Genomic DNA, 18,636 nt, shown 5'->3' on the forward strand with positions numbered 1-18,636 from the left:
ATGAGTAGAGGCGGGGGGGACTCAAGAGTTAAATGTTTGCTTTTTCAAAGTATAATTCAGCGTTGGTGTCTGCATTGTTCTTTAACCTCAGGGCTGGAGGGAGAGAGTCAAACTAATATTTACTGTGAGAGCTGCAAGGGCTTTTCAGCAAAAGAGCCTAATCAATAATTCTCAGGCAGTTAACAAGCCAGTTCCTCTCCCTGAGCAATGGAAACACAATTTTATAGCAAAAACGTAGTTTTAAAAAAGATGATAATGCGATTTAATTTCTCTATTTTACACATTCATGGAAAATGATAACGGAGAAAACTACGTGTCATCTTGTGATCACTTTAATTAGTAGATGACAGCCTAAACAATGGACATAATTAATGGACCAATTAACTACAGATTGCATTTGCTGAGTTTTTATTTGTTACGGTTTTATTAGATAAGTGTATTGTGAACTGCACTGTAAACATGAATAAAGAATGCTAAATTAGGTAACATTCAGTGATTCAAAAAGACTTCAATCTTCACTTGGCAACACTTTAATTTTAATGTGCCATGGATAAGCCATGTTCATTTATGTTCCCAAAATCCTGAACTCAGCCAATCTCTCTGCCAGAGAGATTGTGACACTACCACGTTCATTATGAAAAACATATACCCTCTTGCACTAACTGCCATACAGTAAAGATATTCAAAAAGGAGATAACTGGACAGCTAGAAAGGGGGTCCCTGCTGAAGTAGAAAATAATAGCATGTTTAATTTAGTGTCATGTTTAGTTTTCTAGCCAGCCAGATGAGTCCCCAAGGTTAATGCATGGAGTTTCCAGTCTTACAGCTTTTTGTATGTAAGTGTTCAGATACCGTATGCTTTCAGCTTTATTAGCCCCATAATACAGAGTTGACAAGAGACAGAGACATCTCAGTGAGTAAAGAGAGGATGAATACTGTATAAAAAACTATTGAAAAATAGGTTTGAGAGAAAATGTCTACTAAACCATTGTACATCACAATCTCTCTGTGGAGAAAGGGAGGGAAATGATGGAGATACTGAGCAATGAGAAACGTGTATATCTGTATGCAGACATGGACAAAAGGAGAAGCTGACAGTTTATAAAAGGACATGCATAAATTCAGCTCCTTTGGCCCAGGCAGACATTTTATTTATGCAGCACTCGAGGTATTAGACACCTTTCTGGCCATCAAAGGAAATGTAAATCAAGGCAAGACACACATCAACACCAGGAGGGTGTATAAGAAATGTGTCTCTTAACCTCAACAAAACATGACTGGAGAAAAGAGCTAGAATGAGGAGAAATACATTATAGATAATACATTTTCATTGTGTTTCTTATAAATGATGAGACTTTTACTTCGCCTTAATTATGTTAACATTATATCATTTTATCAATTTTAAAGCAGAGGAATAAAATGTGAAACAATTAGGCACACACACTCTGTGAAATACAGTGCATCAGCAAAATTATTTTCTAATCGTTCTGGATCATAGTTCCACAGATCATAAGAGGACCATTACTGTATGGCAAGTAACACACAAAGCCATTTATGTGTCTTTCCGATCCAGAACAAGAAAAAATATTTGACTCATGTTACATTTCAAAAACTCAAGCACAGTAGATTAATAACAGTAATAGCTTTCCAACTGTAACTTTCCATTTCAAACCCTCCTTCTTTCCTGTTAAGACTATCAGAGGTTAGGAGCCTTGAGATCTTTCCCTCCCTTTCTCCCCCTACATCTCTGTCTCTTTCACTATCCACAGCTCCCTCCTTGTCTCGTCCTATCCCTGTCTAAGCGGGTATATACTGTACTGAATGGTCCTCTTTTCCTTCTGGTCGATAGTTTCGCGTATCTCAGATACTCTCTAATAATCAGATAAGTCTTTCGTGACAAGCAGAGTCACAGAGGGACCCTTGACTGAACAGATTTACTGGCTGCACCTGTAGATTAACACAAGGGAGATGCAGCCAACTCAAATTTGTCATTTCAATCCATTCAAATTAATCACTTTTATTCATGAAATATGGTAGATTTCAAGCTTTTGGCCAATTCCAAACAGATCTTCCATTGCAAGGTGTTGCAGGGAGACACATCTTGTAAAATTTTCCCCCAAAACACAAAAGAATTAAAGTAGAGTTGAATAAAATCTTGTGATGGGTATTTGTTCCAAGTACACACCACAATTAAGTATAAATCATGATAAACCGATTATTTTTGTACATTTTACCTTTTAAAATGTGTTTAGTAAACAACTTACTGTACCCAGAGTCCTAAAATATGCCACTGGCAGCATTTTGAGCGATATGCTTTCATACAGCTGGATACTTTTTGCAGATCTCCAAAGTTTTGTCAGCCAAACTGATGATAAATTCTACTGGAGGCATGAAGCCAGGATGATTGTGTAGTGTCAATTTTTCAGCCAAAAGACTCTTTGGTAAGTCCCTGTATGCTGATTTGTGTCCAACAAAGAGCAGGTTAAACTGTTGAGTGAAGTTCAACACAATATGAATTCACTTTTAACTACATAACATTTTCAAATTTATAGCTACTGTTAGATATAAGCTGCTACTGTTAACATAACTCCCACTATCCCCCTACACTGGCTCTTCCTTTGCTCCTTTCCTTCAATTCCTGACCTATTCCCTCTCTCAACTCTGTTAAAAAAACTAAAAAAACATTTTAAATGAGAGAAGGGGAGAAGGCCTTTACTCTAATGATGAAGTTCATTGTTTTAATCATCTACTTTCCCCTGCCTGCAAACAAACAAATGACCCAATTAAGTACACTAAAGTCACTGCAGTCAAACAGAGACAGGTAAATAAATTACTTGAATACAGCATTCTGTTTGTGCCTTTGTAAAGACTTTAAAGACAGATGGCACTGGCCGCTGGTAAGAACATTACCGAAAGTTTTCATCAGGGAGTGCTGTGGCTTGTGAGACAAAATGTGTTTGTTCTGCAGCATATTCAAGAAGTGTTGCAACTGCAGCTGGCAAACACCTAACACTGAACAACTCAACGTTTGTAAGTGAACTACTGCCAGTAAATGCTTTGCCTCATTTGAGCAGTTGGCCTAAACATTTCAGCATAACCACATACTACAACAGTCTTAAACCAGAACAGTCCAATACGAGTAAGTTATAAAATGAATGTGGAAATGTATATGGTTAAGCTGGAGAGGAATTTAGACCAAATATTTGTTTCATTTATACTCTATTTTACTCTATTTGATTCCTCAAGACCACAGAAGCAATATGAGACAAAGAAAAGTCCTATTTGTTCAATTACTGCTTGAAGAACAGATCACTGCACAGAAAAGAAACAGCGGAGAAAATTTATGTCAGCTCAATGGGAAGCAATATTCTGCAAGGGGATTCCATCTTGCAAACACCACAGAAGTTGACAGAAGAGAGTTGTTAGAGAGCAAGCAGTCCAGAACATTGACTTTGACTTCATTGTTGTGATGGCAAAAGTTTTCCTCTTCAAGTCTATGTCAAATGCAGTTGTAGAAAGAGGACCAAGTGCAGCAAAAGGGTTGAGATTGAGAACTTGAATTAATGGACATTAGACAAGGTTTTCAGGAGTGTTAAGGACACAATCTATGATTGGTAAATGGTAAATGGACTGTACTTATATAGCACCTTTCTAGTCTTTTCTGACTACTCAAAGCACTTCAACTACAAATGACATTCACACACATTCATACTGATACCAATGGCAGGTGCAAACTGCTCATCAGTTCAAAGAAAGTAACTCATTCACACACCGAAGGCACAATTTGGGCCTCTGGAGTAATTTGGGGTTCAGTGTCTTGCCCAAGGACACTTCGACATGAGGGCTGGGGGAAGCCGGGATCGAACTGCCAACCTTCCGATTGGTGGACAGCCCGCCCCGTTACTAAGGAGAACAACTAGTTTCCTCAGTTTCCTTCCCTTATTATAAGATTATTGCATATATAAAATAGATCCATAAAGAATTGCACTCTCATTAATGTTGGTGTAAGACCTCCAAAAGGATAAAAAATAATGTATCTCCACAAAACCAATTTGCCTTACAATAGGTGGTTACTTCTTCCATTTATGTTGCAACTACTTGACCTAAAGGAGGACTGTGATTACCTCTGAAAATGTCTGGAATTATAATGCACTGGAAGGACATTTTGTAATAATCAAAGTGTCAATACTTAATAATAAGAACGAACTCTGCTGAAATAAACTTTTATTTATTGTTTTTCAACCCAGACACGGATCATAAAAATATTTTTCTGAGCCATTTGTGCTTTCTATATCTTCAGAGACAGTTTTAATACAGCCAAATGAAATGTGTTGGAAAGTCAGTTGGAATGAGTAACTAGCGTTATTAGATGTTATTAAATGTTTAGTTGTGAAGTCTCTCAGTTTAACAAGAACCGAGCATCAGCTAATTATATGGGTGGCTGACTTTTATAAGGCCGAGGCTTTTCGCTCTTTTACTATAGCTATCTCTTCTTCCCTCCTAGCCTCCCTTTTCCCCTTCATTTCACCCTGCACAGATGAGAGGAAGGGTCTGGGGTACAAGCTTTGTTTGCACAAAACAAAAGCTGAGAACACTACGATGACTTTTTCCAGGTACACAGGGAATTGTGTTGACACAGTCTTTGCTCTATTAGTGAGCCAATACATATGGTCAGAGTACACAGTATCAAAAACATGTGTGGTGTGTTCCTCTTCTCGAATAATTACCTCCTCAATGGCCACATCACCTCATCTCCCTGGGCCATTCCCTGCTGTCGTGGGCCATCAAGATTTCCACAACATTCACAACAACAACACTACACCCCAGCAAGGAGGCCAGAAACCAAACCTCTTCACTCTAAACACTTTTGTCAAAACCAGAAAGAACAGCAATGAAGTCTTCAGGTTAAGAAGAACCTCACCTAGTTCTGTTGTTCTAATGACCAGCTGGGACTGTGAGTGGACCCCCAACTGAGAATCTTTTACAGCTTTTACAGTTGTTTTGTTTACTAGTCCTATGGATTAAAGTGTGTGCTCTAATTATTCGTCCTTTCAAAAATAATGTATTTTCGAAGCATGCGAGGTGCAATGAAAGAATACCCTCAGTCTCTTGTTTCATCTCTTTTAATCTCCTATCTCCTCTGTGTTTCCTGTGTAAGCAGGAACCCTCCTGTTCTACAAATAGAGTAAAAAAGAAGGAGTGGAGTTGCACCAACAGCAACCAAAGAGTGAATGAAAAGTTAGAGGGAACTGTGGGGAGTTTTCAGTCTCCACTACACCAATCAACAGATTCCTGCTAGAAAGAAAGCACCCTGCTGTTTCAAGACACACACAAGAAAGACACACACACCCAAGACAAAAGCAAAATGCTCACAGGACTATGGTTGATGTGTGAGGAGAAGCAAAATTGTAGGTTTGTTCTGCAAACCAAAGTACTGTTTGGATAGAAGGCAAGCAGACTAAGTTAAACAGTAAATGACAGAGGGGCTGATGGAGGAGGATGAAAGACAGTTTGATTTTGGTATAGCAAAGCACTGTGATGAGAGCTGTCAGAACCACTGGGGCATGTACTGATTTTCCAATACGCAAGCACACACAAACCCACACTCATTCTCTGTATACTGGATGAAACATGCTGACTGTCGCTACAGAGGGAGGCTTTTGTATGCACAACAGCATTCACACTTCAGTCCACCTGCAGAGCACCTGAGCCTTTCATCTATCCTGCTGCACCTGCTGTGTCCATGTGTGTTTACTCTAAGAGCGAGCAAGTGAAAGAGATATCGGAGACCATACATGTGTTCTTGTTTTCCATCTTAAAATTAGATTAATTTATTAAAAGAAAAAAAATTGTCTGAATGTTGAAATCTTGTTGAATTCAATTTGAGCTCACATATTATAATGTAGCCCAACAACTATTACAAAAAAATATTCTTATTCCCATTACGGAAGATTTAAAACAAGAAACCAAACAATGTCCGTCTTGCTATCAGGCCTTGTGTTAGAGACAAAGGAGAGGACACATAGTTCCCAAATAACTGAAATGGATGAGCGCATTGGATCCATAATTGGAGGCTGAAGTGCCATTGCAAAGTGACAGGAATGGATAACGACCCAACATCTTTCAAGCATTCAAGCAACAAGGTCAGGTATGTTGTAACAATCCAAAAAGTGGGCCAAAAGTGATGGTCAGAAATATTTTATGTCTTGCACATCTAATACCCAACCACACACTAGCTTTGTTCTTACTGACAGAAAATTTGAAATGAGAAATTTTTTTATTTGTGTGAATGCTCAAGTGTTTAATAAATGAGGTCCAATATCAGTCTTTTAACACTTCTTTAAAAACATGTCTGTGTGTCTATTTTAGGGTTGTCACTTTTTCAAAAAGTCAAGTTTGAACAAATTCAAACTAACCTGTAGTTTGTTCGAATTCATTTGAAAGTAACCCATATTGCCTAATTTTTGCAAGCTTCTGGCAAGGGTCCTGAGGATGAGTGTGGCGAAAAGTAGGCAGTCAGACGAGGTTGTGCAGCTGACGTTGCTCTACTCATTTCTGGAGCCTCTGCTGTCTGACTTGGGTGGCAAGCTAGCAGGTGAGTCCTCAGAGTTGTTGTCATTGTAGAGTAAGGCAGCTGCTTTTCACAAAATCTGCAAACATCTTTGTTGGTAATTTTGCCTTCTACGGTTCTACTTCATACACTGCTTCTCAGATGCTTAGGCAAATGCCTCCCCCCCAAACAACGATGTCATCACCCATCCCGATGTTTCAATGTGGACATTGTCATATGCCAATTTGGTAGACATTGCTCAACCCTAGCAGCTTTATTCGCTAGTGTCCTCCATCATTTTTATTTATAAGCTTACTTTACTGATAGGTCAATAGGGCATGCAATAGGGTCAAGCTGATGGTGAATTTTAAGAGCGTGCTCTGCTGGACCACAAGGGAAACTATTTCAAGCAGTCTGTTGCGCTTATAGACTTTACATTTTCTAACAGGTGACAGCCCTTGTGTATGTTGAAGTCCTTTATTGCATACTGTTCCAAAACTTCTAAAAGATTGCCATTCCATCTCTTTACTCTTTTCATTTTGCCACCTGCCCTTCACTTCTCTTACCTTTAACCTTCTGTCTTAGTTCTCGTCTTCTAGGCTAAGCTCAGGACACTCAAGCACCGAAGTCTTTCCAAAGACTGTTAAGGACCCTCATCTTGGCCAAGAGGAGATTACAGGCGAAGGGCTGAAGAGAAGGCTGACATGTTAAGAGGGGCAAGAGTGAGAGGTGAAGACAGTTCATGTTTTAGAGAGTAGTCTGGCACAAAACTGAGCTGAGCTGCTGCAAGAACCTTATTAGTCTAGATAAGACTGCCATAGCACACTGATACTGAGAAGTTTTTTGTTTGGATATGCCTTAACAGGGAATGTGGTATTAGCGTCATGCTGATGTATCTGGTCGTGTGTGAGTGGGCTGTATGTCTCTGCTCTCAGTAAATACTGGGAGGGTAGTATCAGTCACTGCTGCTACACTGGTCCTGTGAGAAACCCACAGAAGGCAACATTCTTCACAACAGAACACAGACCACCCACACACCCACGCCTGGCTAAAACTCATTAACAAACACTTGTCCAGACCCCTGAGATGTTTAAAAAAGTTCTATCAGTTACATGCAATTTGAAGGTTAAACCAAACCAGAAAATGTTGAAAGGAACATGGCCCAACAATGAGCTGAACTTCATTAAATGCTGTGCAGGTAAAAATGGCATAAAACAAACCGACAAAGTCAAAACTATATAGGTTAAAATTCATTATTGCCATCTTTCATTGGAACAATATTCATCTTCCCTACCATCAAATCAGCCATTACAGCTAGCCTGGGTCTGTCCAGAGGTAATAAAATCCTCCAACCAGCACTGTTAAAACTCACTAATTAACACGTTCTATCTGTTTGTTTAATCTGCACAAAAACCAAAGTGTAAAAACATCAAGTTGCGGTTTTACAGGGGGTTATGTGCCAGGCTGGCTGTTTCTCCTTGTTTTATTTCACAAAATGTCAGTTCACCTACACCATTTTTTTAACTGCATCAAGTCTTGTTGTTTGTTGGTATCTGTCTTAATGTCTGTCTTCAAATGTCTGTCTATCTGGACTTATAAGGATGGGCTAACCTTGGTAAACACACCCACAACCTAATATGTATATATATGAATACAGAAAGTCAGACTGATGCGTTTTTGGACTGAGTAACCAAGGTCATAACTGATCTGACTTTCTAACTGGCCTAAGCAGCATAATATACCAGTGAGCTACACAATCTGCTTGCCCATCCATCTTACCATGTAATCAATAGCCACGAGGCCGCTGATGATGAATGGAGTGTAATCTATATTCTGCATGGCCTTGGAGAAAACACTGATACTGGCCTCTGTCACTGAATGTGTTTCTTTGACAGAAAGTAAGAGATCTGTATCCCTCCAACAAAGAGTTGTTGACATGTGGGTGCAAGATAGATGGGAGTGATCGTAATATATACAGTCGTAATAAGTCACTGGCTCCAATTAAGGCTATTCAAATTAAACAGTCCCTGTGTCTCATATGATTAAGTAGATCCTTTCATCTTTATGTTGTTCAACTTTCAATTGATCAGGTGTGACAGAATAATCAAACACAAACAACACAAAGATAAACAAACACTACATCAAACCACACAAAAAGAGATGCACATAACCTAGCATAACCAAGACACCAGCGTGAGGTTCTCAGCATATCACATACATAAAGACACAGCAGACGCATTAAATTAACATGTAAACCAACCCACAAAATAACATGCCTGCATAAATACATTGTGCATGAATACACCCATAAACATGAATGCCCACATGCTTCCCACACGGAAATTCACATGTTAACATAAAGCATCAATGAGTGCATTTACAAACAAGTATCCTGGTTATGATCGGGTTTTTGGAGTACCCTGGTTATGTGTTGCACATGTAAACATCCTATCCTGGTTTCAGAAACCTGGATAATGCCAGTTTTGAGGAACCTGGATATGCTACCTGGAATACTCCAAGACACATCTGCACACAAATTATCAGAAACCTGGATACTGTTAGAATCATGTACAGGAATTTGTATAACCAGGTTTCTCATGTCCCCTGTAAACATCTTATCTCAAATAAGATCAAAACCAGGATATGGCTCAAAACCTGGATACAGTGCGCATGTAAACACACTCAGTGTAGCCAAACACAAAGCATGTGTTAGTGACAGATAACTGGGTAGGGCTGGGTATTAGGGTTGAGCGATATATGTAGCATATGTCTACCAAAGTGACATATGACGATGTCCACAGTGAAACATTGGGATGAGCAATGACATCACTGTTGGGGGGGGGCATTTGAGCCCATCCTCACATACTCACCCAGTCTATCTTTACTTTTCCCCCCTATTTGTTAGTATCACGCCTCCTTTAAGGAACAGTGGGTAGTGAGTGTGTGGGTGAGCAAGAGAGAGAGTGACATAGCATCAACTTCAGCCCTGGAGGAAAACAAGTCTTCCCTGTGTTTCCCGACCATGGTCTGAAAGCTGCAGCAGGAACGGTTAACACTATGCTTAAGCTACCTCAATCAGATCATATAATTTAAAAAAAATATTTTAAATTCTAATCATAGTTATAAACAACTCTTATTAGCTTTTTACTCGCGTGCGCTTTTAAATCACTGTCACAATGGTTCATCGGCCCAACTCTACTGTGTACCTTTCAAAAATGGACTAAAATGAAGAAAATGATGGAATATCTGCACAGTATTGGACTATATAAAATATAAATTAATGTCGAAAGGAACATTAATAACAAACAGTATGGCAGCAGTACACCATTGTAGCGTCTAGTCTGCCTAATCCAAAGAAGACTGTGTGGGTGATGTTTGTGGTACTGGGAAATAGCGGCAGTGAGACCTCTTACTTTCTCTGTGCTAAAGAGCAGCCAGCCCAAATCTGATAACCATCTGCTGGTCTGTAAAGTTAAGCAACACCATGATCGCCATCAGAAACGCTCTCCGCCTCGGCTCCAGGTTATCCATCCCTGCGGTGGCGAGGAAAGGATACGCCAAGGCTTTCATCCCGGTGGACAATGTGGTGAACAGACTCACAGACGAGCAGATACAGATACCAGTAACATTGTGGGGGTGGAGCTGGACTCTCTGGCGGTGGTGTCAGAGAGGAGGATGCTGGCCAAACTACACGCCATCTTGGACAGTGTCTCCCACCCGCTCCATGACGTGCTGGCTAAACAAAGGAGCACCTTCAGCGGAAGACTCATCCCACCAAAAAGCACCACAGAGCGCCACAGGAAGTCATTCCTGCCTGTGGCCATCAAACTATTTAACTCCTCCCTCTAAGGATTAGTCTGTTTGACCCTAGGTCACTAAACTGGTCATTGAGCATTACATCTCCGCCATAATTAATAATAATTGTGCAATATTCTGTTTACTCCTCAAGTGCAATATTAGTTTTCCTTGTTAGTTTTTCTTATTTATTGTTACGGATATACCTCAATTACTCTCGACAGTACATGCACCTCCGCTTTTACTATTATTTATTACATAATTAGTGACATTGTATTTATACTGTACTTCACCATCTACCAGTAAACCCACTTGGTACTCGACACTTAGTTTATCTTATACTTATACCAACATGTTACTTAATTTATTTATTTCTGACCTGTTTATAGTGTATAATATCGTTTTCTCCTGTGTGCACTGACGTAAAGGCGAGCTACTGTAACAAAGAGTTTCCCTACGGGGATCAATAAAGTATTTCTGATTCTGATACAGGTTAGATGCACTGGCTAACTAACAAGCAGTGTGCACAGAGTTCACAGCTGGCAGTAAAAAAAAATAAAAAATACTGTGAGCCCCTTCTTTGTGCATAACAGTGTTTTTCCTGCATGCCTCTACGTTAGACAGCCAATCACCAGTATTATTATATCTTGGTACAAGCTTGCTGCATGCTTACTGGTGCACTGACGCTAAAGAGATTTACTCCTTAGGTATAGAAATCTGGTACCGAATAACATTTTCGATACTCGATAGTTAGTATAGAAGCAATTTGGTTGATGCCATAAAAGTATTGAAGTTCGGTACCCAGCCCTATAACTGGGTGAAGAACGTTGGCTTACAAAGATCAAGCAAAGTTAGGTAGTGGAAATAAAAAGGATGGCATTACCTAATATGATTTATAAACCAACAGATGGCTCCTCATTTACATCTTTAAACCCCCCCAAAGCCGCCAACCTGTAGCACTTACACATACAAACAGACACAGATGTAAACAACAAGGGCAAAAAGAGGTGTTGAAAATCATGAGGAAAGAAAGAACATTTGTTTTCCTCTTAGATCAGAACAAATTAAATGAAAACCATGTAGGCTAATAGGTTACTCTAGAGAACTTCATACTGTCTTATCTAGCTCAGCTGGCCTCACATCTCTCCTGCCAAACTTTTTGTGGGTGGTCCGGTATTTCAACCCTGTGGTCCAGCCATAAAGGCACCGCATGAAGCCCAGTGAGAAAGAAAGCTCTCTAACCAACTTGGTCCCATTTAAGCTTCTGGCTTCGCTCCAGCACACCCCTATGTCATCAAGACCCCTGATGTTATTGTGAAAGCGTTAACATACTGTGTGCAGTTGAACTTCTATGTGTATAAGATCAAAGACATCTTAGAAATCTTATCACAGCACAGGCTAGGAGCATCTACTGGTCACAGAGGTGAAGTGAAACCAGAGCAAGACAGCATAGTGTTTTATTCCACATTTGGTAAAATAAGTCAGATATGACAAATTCAGTTTGATACCATGAAAAACACAACTCCATTTGATACGCAAACCATTTATATCCTTCACACTGTGTCCAAACTTGTAGTTTGCTTCCCGTGGTCTGTAACAAAAAAAACCCAAACAACCAATTGTTGCATTTTAGCTCTAGTCTGCTTTGTTTCACACTGGCTTATGACAAAAAAGTCATGACGCTCTTCCAATAACTGTGCTTGAAGGCTTTATCGCCTCTGGTGGTCATGCGGAGCTCACAAATGTCACAGACAATGTTTGAAAATGAGCATAAATTGAGGCTTAATCTGAAATTAATTTGTAATAAATAACAATGGACAGCCAGAAAAACAGGAAGGAAATTATGCATCCTGACTCCATGATGTTGAAAATAATTACATGGTCAGCAAAGGAATCAGGAAAATCTGTTTAGTTTAGCTTTAAATTTGTATCGCATATATCACATAATGTGTTTTCACCACAATCAAAACACACCAGATTTCACTTGGACGCAGACTAAGACTCCCTTTACACCTTGCATTAAAATGTGTCTCATATCCAGATTGTATCTAGATATGATTTTAAAATGATTATATTCACACCTGGTATTAATGTGTGTCTCCAGTGTCCACACTGAGATCCGATCGCTCTTTCCAGCTCAAACAACCAAAGTCACATCCTACCCTCGTTTACACGGGTCCAAAAAAAAAAAAAAAACAGCACCAAAAAATAAAAAAAAATTAAAAAAAAGATGGTAGCCATCCGCAAAGCTGCACTATTGTATGGACTTTTGATTGCTTTTCAAAGCGGGGGAAGAAGCCATATTCGACAACTGGAATTCCGAAGTCAAAAGCAGCTGTGATCAGTGCCACCACTGTCCATACAGAGGACGATCTGGATGCGGGAACGCAGTCGAGCCTGGTGAGAGAGGATAGGGACGGGTGGGTGTCAAACTTACGTACAGTGTTGTTCAAGTTCACACTTCACAAGAGCTAGCTCAAAGTTCAGTTCACACAGATTAAACTGAACTAGTTCACGTTCATGGTTCACAATTTAGAATTTTGAACAAAAATATTTTTTGAAAATGGAGTTGCTTTAGAAAATGCTGTGTGTTTGATTTGGGTGGAGGAACTTTGCAGCTGTTGGCTCGTAGTCTTATGGTTAAACTGCGAGCTGAACACTCCTTTCTTCTCTTTTCTCTGCTGAGACGCAGAGTGTCCACGCAGGTGTTCCTACTTAACTTAATGCACCGGCCAAAGATGCTCTATAATTATAGACTGTAGAATAACTGAGCTGGCTTTCCACCATGATTTGTTTTCCTCTCTCTGCAGCGGTGCACCGATGTAATATCTCCGCCGGAAAGGTAAAGTGGTGGCATTGTTTCCATGCGTTACCTTTCTTCATAATGTGTACTCCTTTCTGTTATTTTAGTAGTTTATACTGCGTTTAACACAACAGTGCATGAGTTCATGTTCACAAATACCTTCACATCACCATTCACCAAAAACATGAGCATGTTCAATGAAAGCCGCTTTTTAAACCCGTTCATGCACAACACTGCCTGTATGCGCCATCAAACTTTTGATTTTATTTGCAAAAGACTGCTGTGACCTGTACATATTTCCGGCCACGTAGTTGTCGTTTGTGGATTGACAATGCGATTGCATTTACACTTGTGTTCAATGTGGTCACAATGCCGCCCTGACCACCTCTGGAGGTGGTTTGGCCAATCCGATCACAATCCGTCCTCAATGTGTCTTGGGTGCATTTACACCTGTACTTTCATGTCATCAAGCACTATCCAACTATTGCAACTATGTGAGCCGATCCAGTATTGTTTTCCTGGAGGCACACGTAATTCTGAAACAAGAAGCACTGCTCTGAAACTGGCACTGTTCCACTGACAGATGTAGATCTCTACCTAAGACAAAAAGCCATGTGTTCAACAAACAAGTAAGGTATTTTCAGTAGTCATACTAGTTGAAAATATTGAGAGAATATCTTGTTTTTCTTGTATTCAGTCAGATCGTGATGGCCTGGTGTTTCATAGTGCCCATGGCTGTCTCTACAGTACAGCTCCTCGTAGGCTTCCTTTAGCCGTGACATACCACAGATTACATAACTCTGCCACTGTATGGCCCTCAGGCCTCCACTATCTGCTACTGTAGCCATGAGACTGTCAGCGACTCACTTCCCTCACACACACACACATACATACATACATACATACATACAGATTTCACACACATGCTGAACACTCAAAGTGACACACATCAGCCTTGTATCTCCAATGTACTGGCACAGCCTGGTTTCACACTCATGGTTTGGCTATACAGTACATGCACAGGAACACACACACACACACAAAACTCAGAACAATGCTTGGCTGGCTTAAATAAATGCCACATGACTAAGTGAACTATGTAACAGTGCTGGCCTTCACTACTGTGCTCCCACATGTGATACAAAACAGCAGATTAGTTTTAGAACATTATGCAACATCCATTCACACATACAGAATATTGTACTTCAAAGGATAAGAGGATACAAAATGTTCCTCCTTTAAAAATGATAGATATTGAATCAACAAAAGGCTTTTCAGCACAAGGATGAAATAGCCTGATGTCTCTGCTCATAATAAGCAAAGACGCACCTATGCAGCTGGGTTATATAAAAAGTAAATAAAGTAAGAATGCAACTTTAAGGCAGTTTCAATTGGCTACCCTTTGATGCGTCACCAAGGATATAAGACTGATCCTGCCTCAGTCGTTCTGTCTTTCTGTCCAGGTTACACGGACACACACACACCCCTCATCACCACAGCGTAAGTGTTAAAGAATGGGCAATCCCACTGAGACAATCAGAGGTTAAGTGTGTAATTACCAAATAAAGAATGAGCAATTCTAGATAAATTCATGTTTTACCTAATTTCTTGGGATTTTTTGTTTGATTTTGATCTTGTATGTCCACGTTAGCTACAGTATGTGATGAGGTGAGAGTCATCTAAAGTAGTGATGAACAAACTACTTGATTAATCAATTAGTTGAGTGCCATAAGATTGTCCCAAAAAATAAAAAAGAGGGAAAAAAGCATTTTTGTCAACAGTCAACAGTAGACTGATGCCAAGAAATAAGGAGAAAGAGATTAGGAATGACATCCACCAAAAGTTCCTGCCAGACACAAACCAGGGACACTGCAATTCATGGTCAGCACCTTAAACCCCTAGGCGTCACAATTACCAAGCAAAAATGTGTCCTGGGAAATTACGATGGGCGGAGTAATTTTTTAAAATCATTTGGTTAATAGATAATAAAGAGAGCTGGTATGGTGGATATAGTGTCTTGCTAAAAAGAGACTGTACTGGCCTTTGTGCTGTATTGATACTGTATACTTTAAAATTCCTCCTAATCACCATTAAGTAACTTTGAACCTTTAGTTATGTGATCTGCCGCTGCCAAAGCAGAGTTTAATACACATTAAAATGGTAGGATTAAGAAATGTCATTGATCTTCATAAGCAGTTCTGCTGGCACTGAAATTAATAGGCTCTAGCTATTCTCCTCATGAATAATATGCATGTCTAATTCAATTAACAAGCAATATCTCAACTAACGTTCAAATAGGGGAACAAAACAAAATAATATAAATATCAATATCTGGTGAAACAATTATTACATTTTAGTGTAAATCTAATCTATTTAAAAAGGATTGACCTAAAGCCCAGCAGTATACTGATTTAGCATGTCATCCTATTGGCAGAAGAAACATAAACATGCTCATCAGTGTGAACATTAGTGGGAGAATTAAGAGAGACGTGTAATATGATTTTGGGCCGCAACAGCACAACCGAGATATACAGACGAACACAGAAAAGCCATTTAAACACAAACATATCTGACAAGAAGAGAAGCAAAGCAAAGAGAGGACGAGACGAGAAAAGAGAAGAGATTTTCATTTGTCCTCTGACCTGAGAGGCAGATGAAGGTCATGTAGTCTCCCTGACCACCAGTGGCCAGGAAGGGGATCTTCTTCTTGGTCCTCCGCTTTACCTGCACAGCAGCAAGCATCTTCTCATTATGGGGTATGAAAACCTCCTTGTTGATGGCTGACTTGGCACTCATCTCCGAAGTAGGAAGGAATGAACAGCTGGCGAACAGTTAAAGTGGAGAGGACGATATCCACTCTTTACTGAAGAGGAGAAGAAAGTAAGAAAAATGGGAAAGTAAATTAAGCAGTAAGGATAGACCAGGCTAACTACTTAAAGTAAAACAAAAGTCTCAATTTCTCCTCAATGACAAAAAAAAAAAAACAACAACACATACTTTCTCACTTGCCTCTACTGGTATCTGGTCATCCAGATAGGATACTTGGGGTTTTATTTGTCCTTGTTTTGAGATAAACTCTTTCGTCCAATGAAATAGTCCCTATGAAAACTGTTGACAGTGTGTTCTATGGATTATCTAGGATAACAAGGACACTGAATCTGGAAAGAGATGTAACAGTGAAGGGCCCTATTTTGTGGTGGCAGAATTTAGTTTTTTCTTGTTTCTTACTCCAGTTATCATGTCACCACCATCTTGCGACCCTTTGGGGTGTTTCTGCCCCAAGATTGGAAACCACTGCACTAGAGATAAGTAAGAAAATGTGTTTTTTGTAATTTGGGTGAATCAACCCTTGTATAAAGATAAATCCAGTGAGGCTGAAGTGACACGAATTGAGCAGAAGAAATCAGTCTGTTAAAGAACAGTTAAAATTGTAAATGCCTGTGTCTTTTGTGTGTTCACAGCCTCAGCCTCGGCCAATCACTTCCCTGTCTCCAAAAGAACACATTCACAACCAATCTGAATTTGTACACTCTCTACTGCTCAGAGTGTATAGCACGTTAAAGTAATGACAGAGGGAGAATGGTTGAGTCTCTCTGTGTTGCAGCCAGTCTCCACGCTCCATCTCTCTAAATGCTTTGCCAATGTTCTCCTTGGAAGCACTGCCACTCAAAGAGATGAAATGACTTCAGCTGAAGCTGTTAAAAGTACTGGTAAGTCTCACTGATACAGAACAGCAATCATGTTTCTATTATTACCAGCCAATGTCTACTAGTGAATTCATTTCTTGGGGACTGGGAATATACCACAAGAGACATAACAGTATGTCTGATGCTGTCAGGGAAAACTGTGCTTAGTTGGCCTAACTGTGCTTAAATGCAGGATGCAGTCATAAAGAAGTGGGTTAATTGGGTCCAAATGCTCTCACAAGGACTATGGAGCTTAATCATTTTCTCAGCCACACACATTCACTTGAGACACACAAGCATTCACAATCACATACCACACAGGCCACGCTGATGAACCAATCTATCCGTCAGTCTCAACCAGTCGATGAATTACTCTACTGCGAGGCAAAGCAAGCCAGACTGCAAAACAATGCCTTCATTAAACTGGCTTGCTAATAAACAACAGACCACAAAGTTGCAGCAAGCTTTAAAATGAGTGCCTAGCAGCTGAGGAAAAGCAAGTGGAGTCAAAGTTTCATTCACTGATTATTATACATACAAGTTACTTAGTGGCTGAAAGGCTGCCATTGTTGACTGGTGGTCATTGTTAAAGCAGGATTACATCAGGCCAGAAGGAACACTTCAACAGCAGTGGAACATAAAAGCTTACCATGGCTACAATATAATGCATTCTAATAAATAGCCCTGCTGTATGCAGTACTTCCACATATAGCTCTTGAGTGTTTCATCTATATGGTCATTTCTGAGACAGCATTTAATGGTGGTGAATTGCATTACAGGCAAGGATAATGCATGTAATGTGTACGGGGGTCAAAAAAAGGAGTTAAATATTCACACATCACACAGACACCCACAAAAACATTATAGGTTTCACAAAGGTAGAATGTACTGCAATGCCGCTATATTATACTGCATTATGTTGTACAGATGTTCACGTTATTGTGTACATCTCATATAAAAAGGCCCAGATAGACATATGATAGACATATGAAAGCCTCCCAGTTAGTTCTACATTTACAAACTTTGCTTTGTGCACTTGTTTCTGTTTACGTCAGTTTAAGGTCTCTTTGATTATCCTCTGTTTCTATCCATCTCCCTTTCTCTCCACTCTTTCAGCAAGGCAAGACTTCACAGTAAACAAAAACCTGGGCAAAGATTTTGTGGAGAGTAATTAGAGAAGCTAATAAATATGCCTTTCATTGGAATTTAAAATATGTCCAACTTCTCAACACTTCAGCCAGGAAACAGACCTGCACTTTGCTATAAAAATAAGACACCCTTGATCAAAGGCACAAAGTTGTTTTGCACTCAACTCACTTTGTCCTTGCTGAGGGCCAAAACAATTGCACAATTCATTTGTCAATATATCGTGCATCAACCAACCTACACATGCATAATACTGTACACATCTATATTCATACTCATTTACATATACACAGGAACTGCCCCAAATGAGCTCATCGCTTCCCTTTGGTATCTATCCTTTTATGTCACCTTCCATTTAAAATTACTTGATGGTACAATGAAGAAAACTATAACAGAAAATCAAGGTTAATTGTTGACGTCACTGGTCTTGTTGCTCTCTAGTAGCAAATCAGCCCAGCGGACTTCCTCTCCGTCGAAGCCCTAATCCGTAGCATCGCTCCCTCTTCTACTTCCTCCAGCTGAGAAGGCTGCCCACATCTCCCTGCAAGCTGTCACCAGGCAAAGCGCATATTCCCCCCCCTCAGGTGGCCCACTGAAGCATGACAGGAAGGAGGGATAAGAGGATAGGGGATTCAAGGAAGAAAACAAGGAGGAGG

General features: G+C 39.9%; 1 protein-coding gene across 7 annotated transcripts in view; it reads right to left on the reverse strand.

Moving 5' to 3' along the window:
• The window catches only part of stxbp6 (syntaxin binding protein 6 (amisyn)), a 151,732-nt gene that overhangs the window by 124,882 nt on the left and 8,214 nt on the right, over positions 1-18,636 (reverse strand). For all 7 annotated transcript variants that reach the window (XM_044167211.1, XM_044167208.1, XM_044167209.1 and 4 more), the window contains exon 2: positions 15,791-16,011. In XM_044167211.1, coding sequence (XP_044023146.1) covers positions 15,791-15,944 — 154 coding nt within the window. In that variant the 5' untranslated portion in view covers positions 15,945-16,011. The remainder of the gene's footprint in view (positions 1-15,790; positions 16,012-18,636) is intronic.

This window comes from Siniperca chuatsi, linkage group LG15 (assembly GCF_020085105.1).
Source record: "Siniperca chuatsi isolate FFG_IHB_CAS linkage group LG15, ASM2008510v1, whole genome shotgun sequence".
Classification (NCBI taxonomy): domain Eukaryota; kingdom Metazoa; phylum Chordata; class Actinopteri; order Centrarchiformes; family Sinipercidae; genus Siniperca; species Siniperca chuatsi.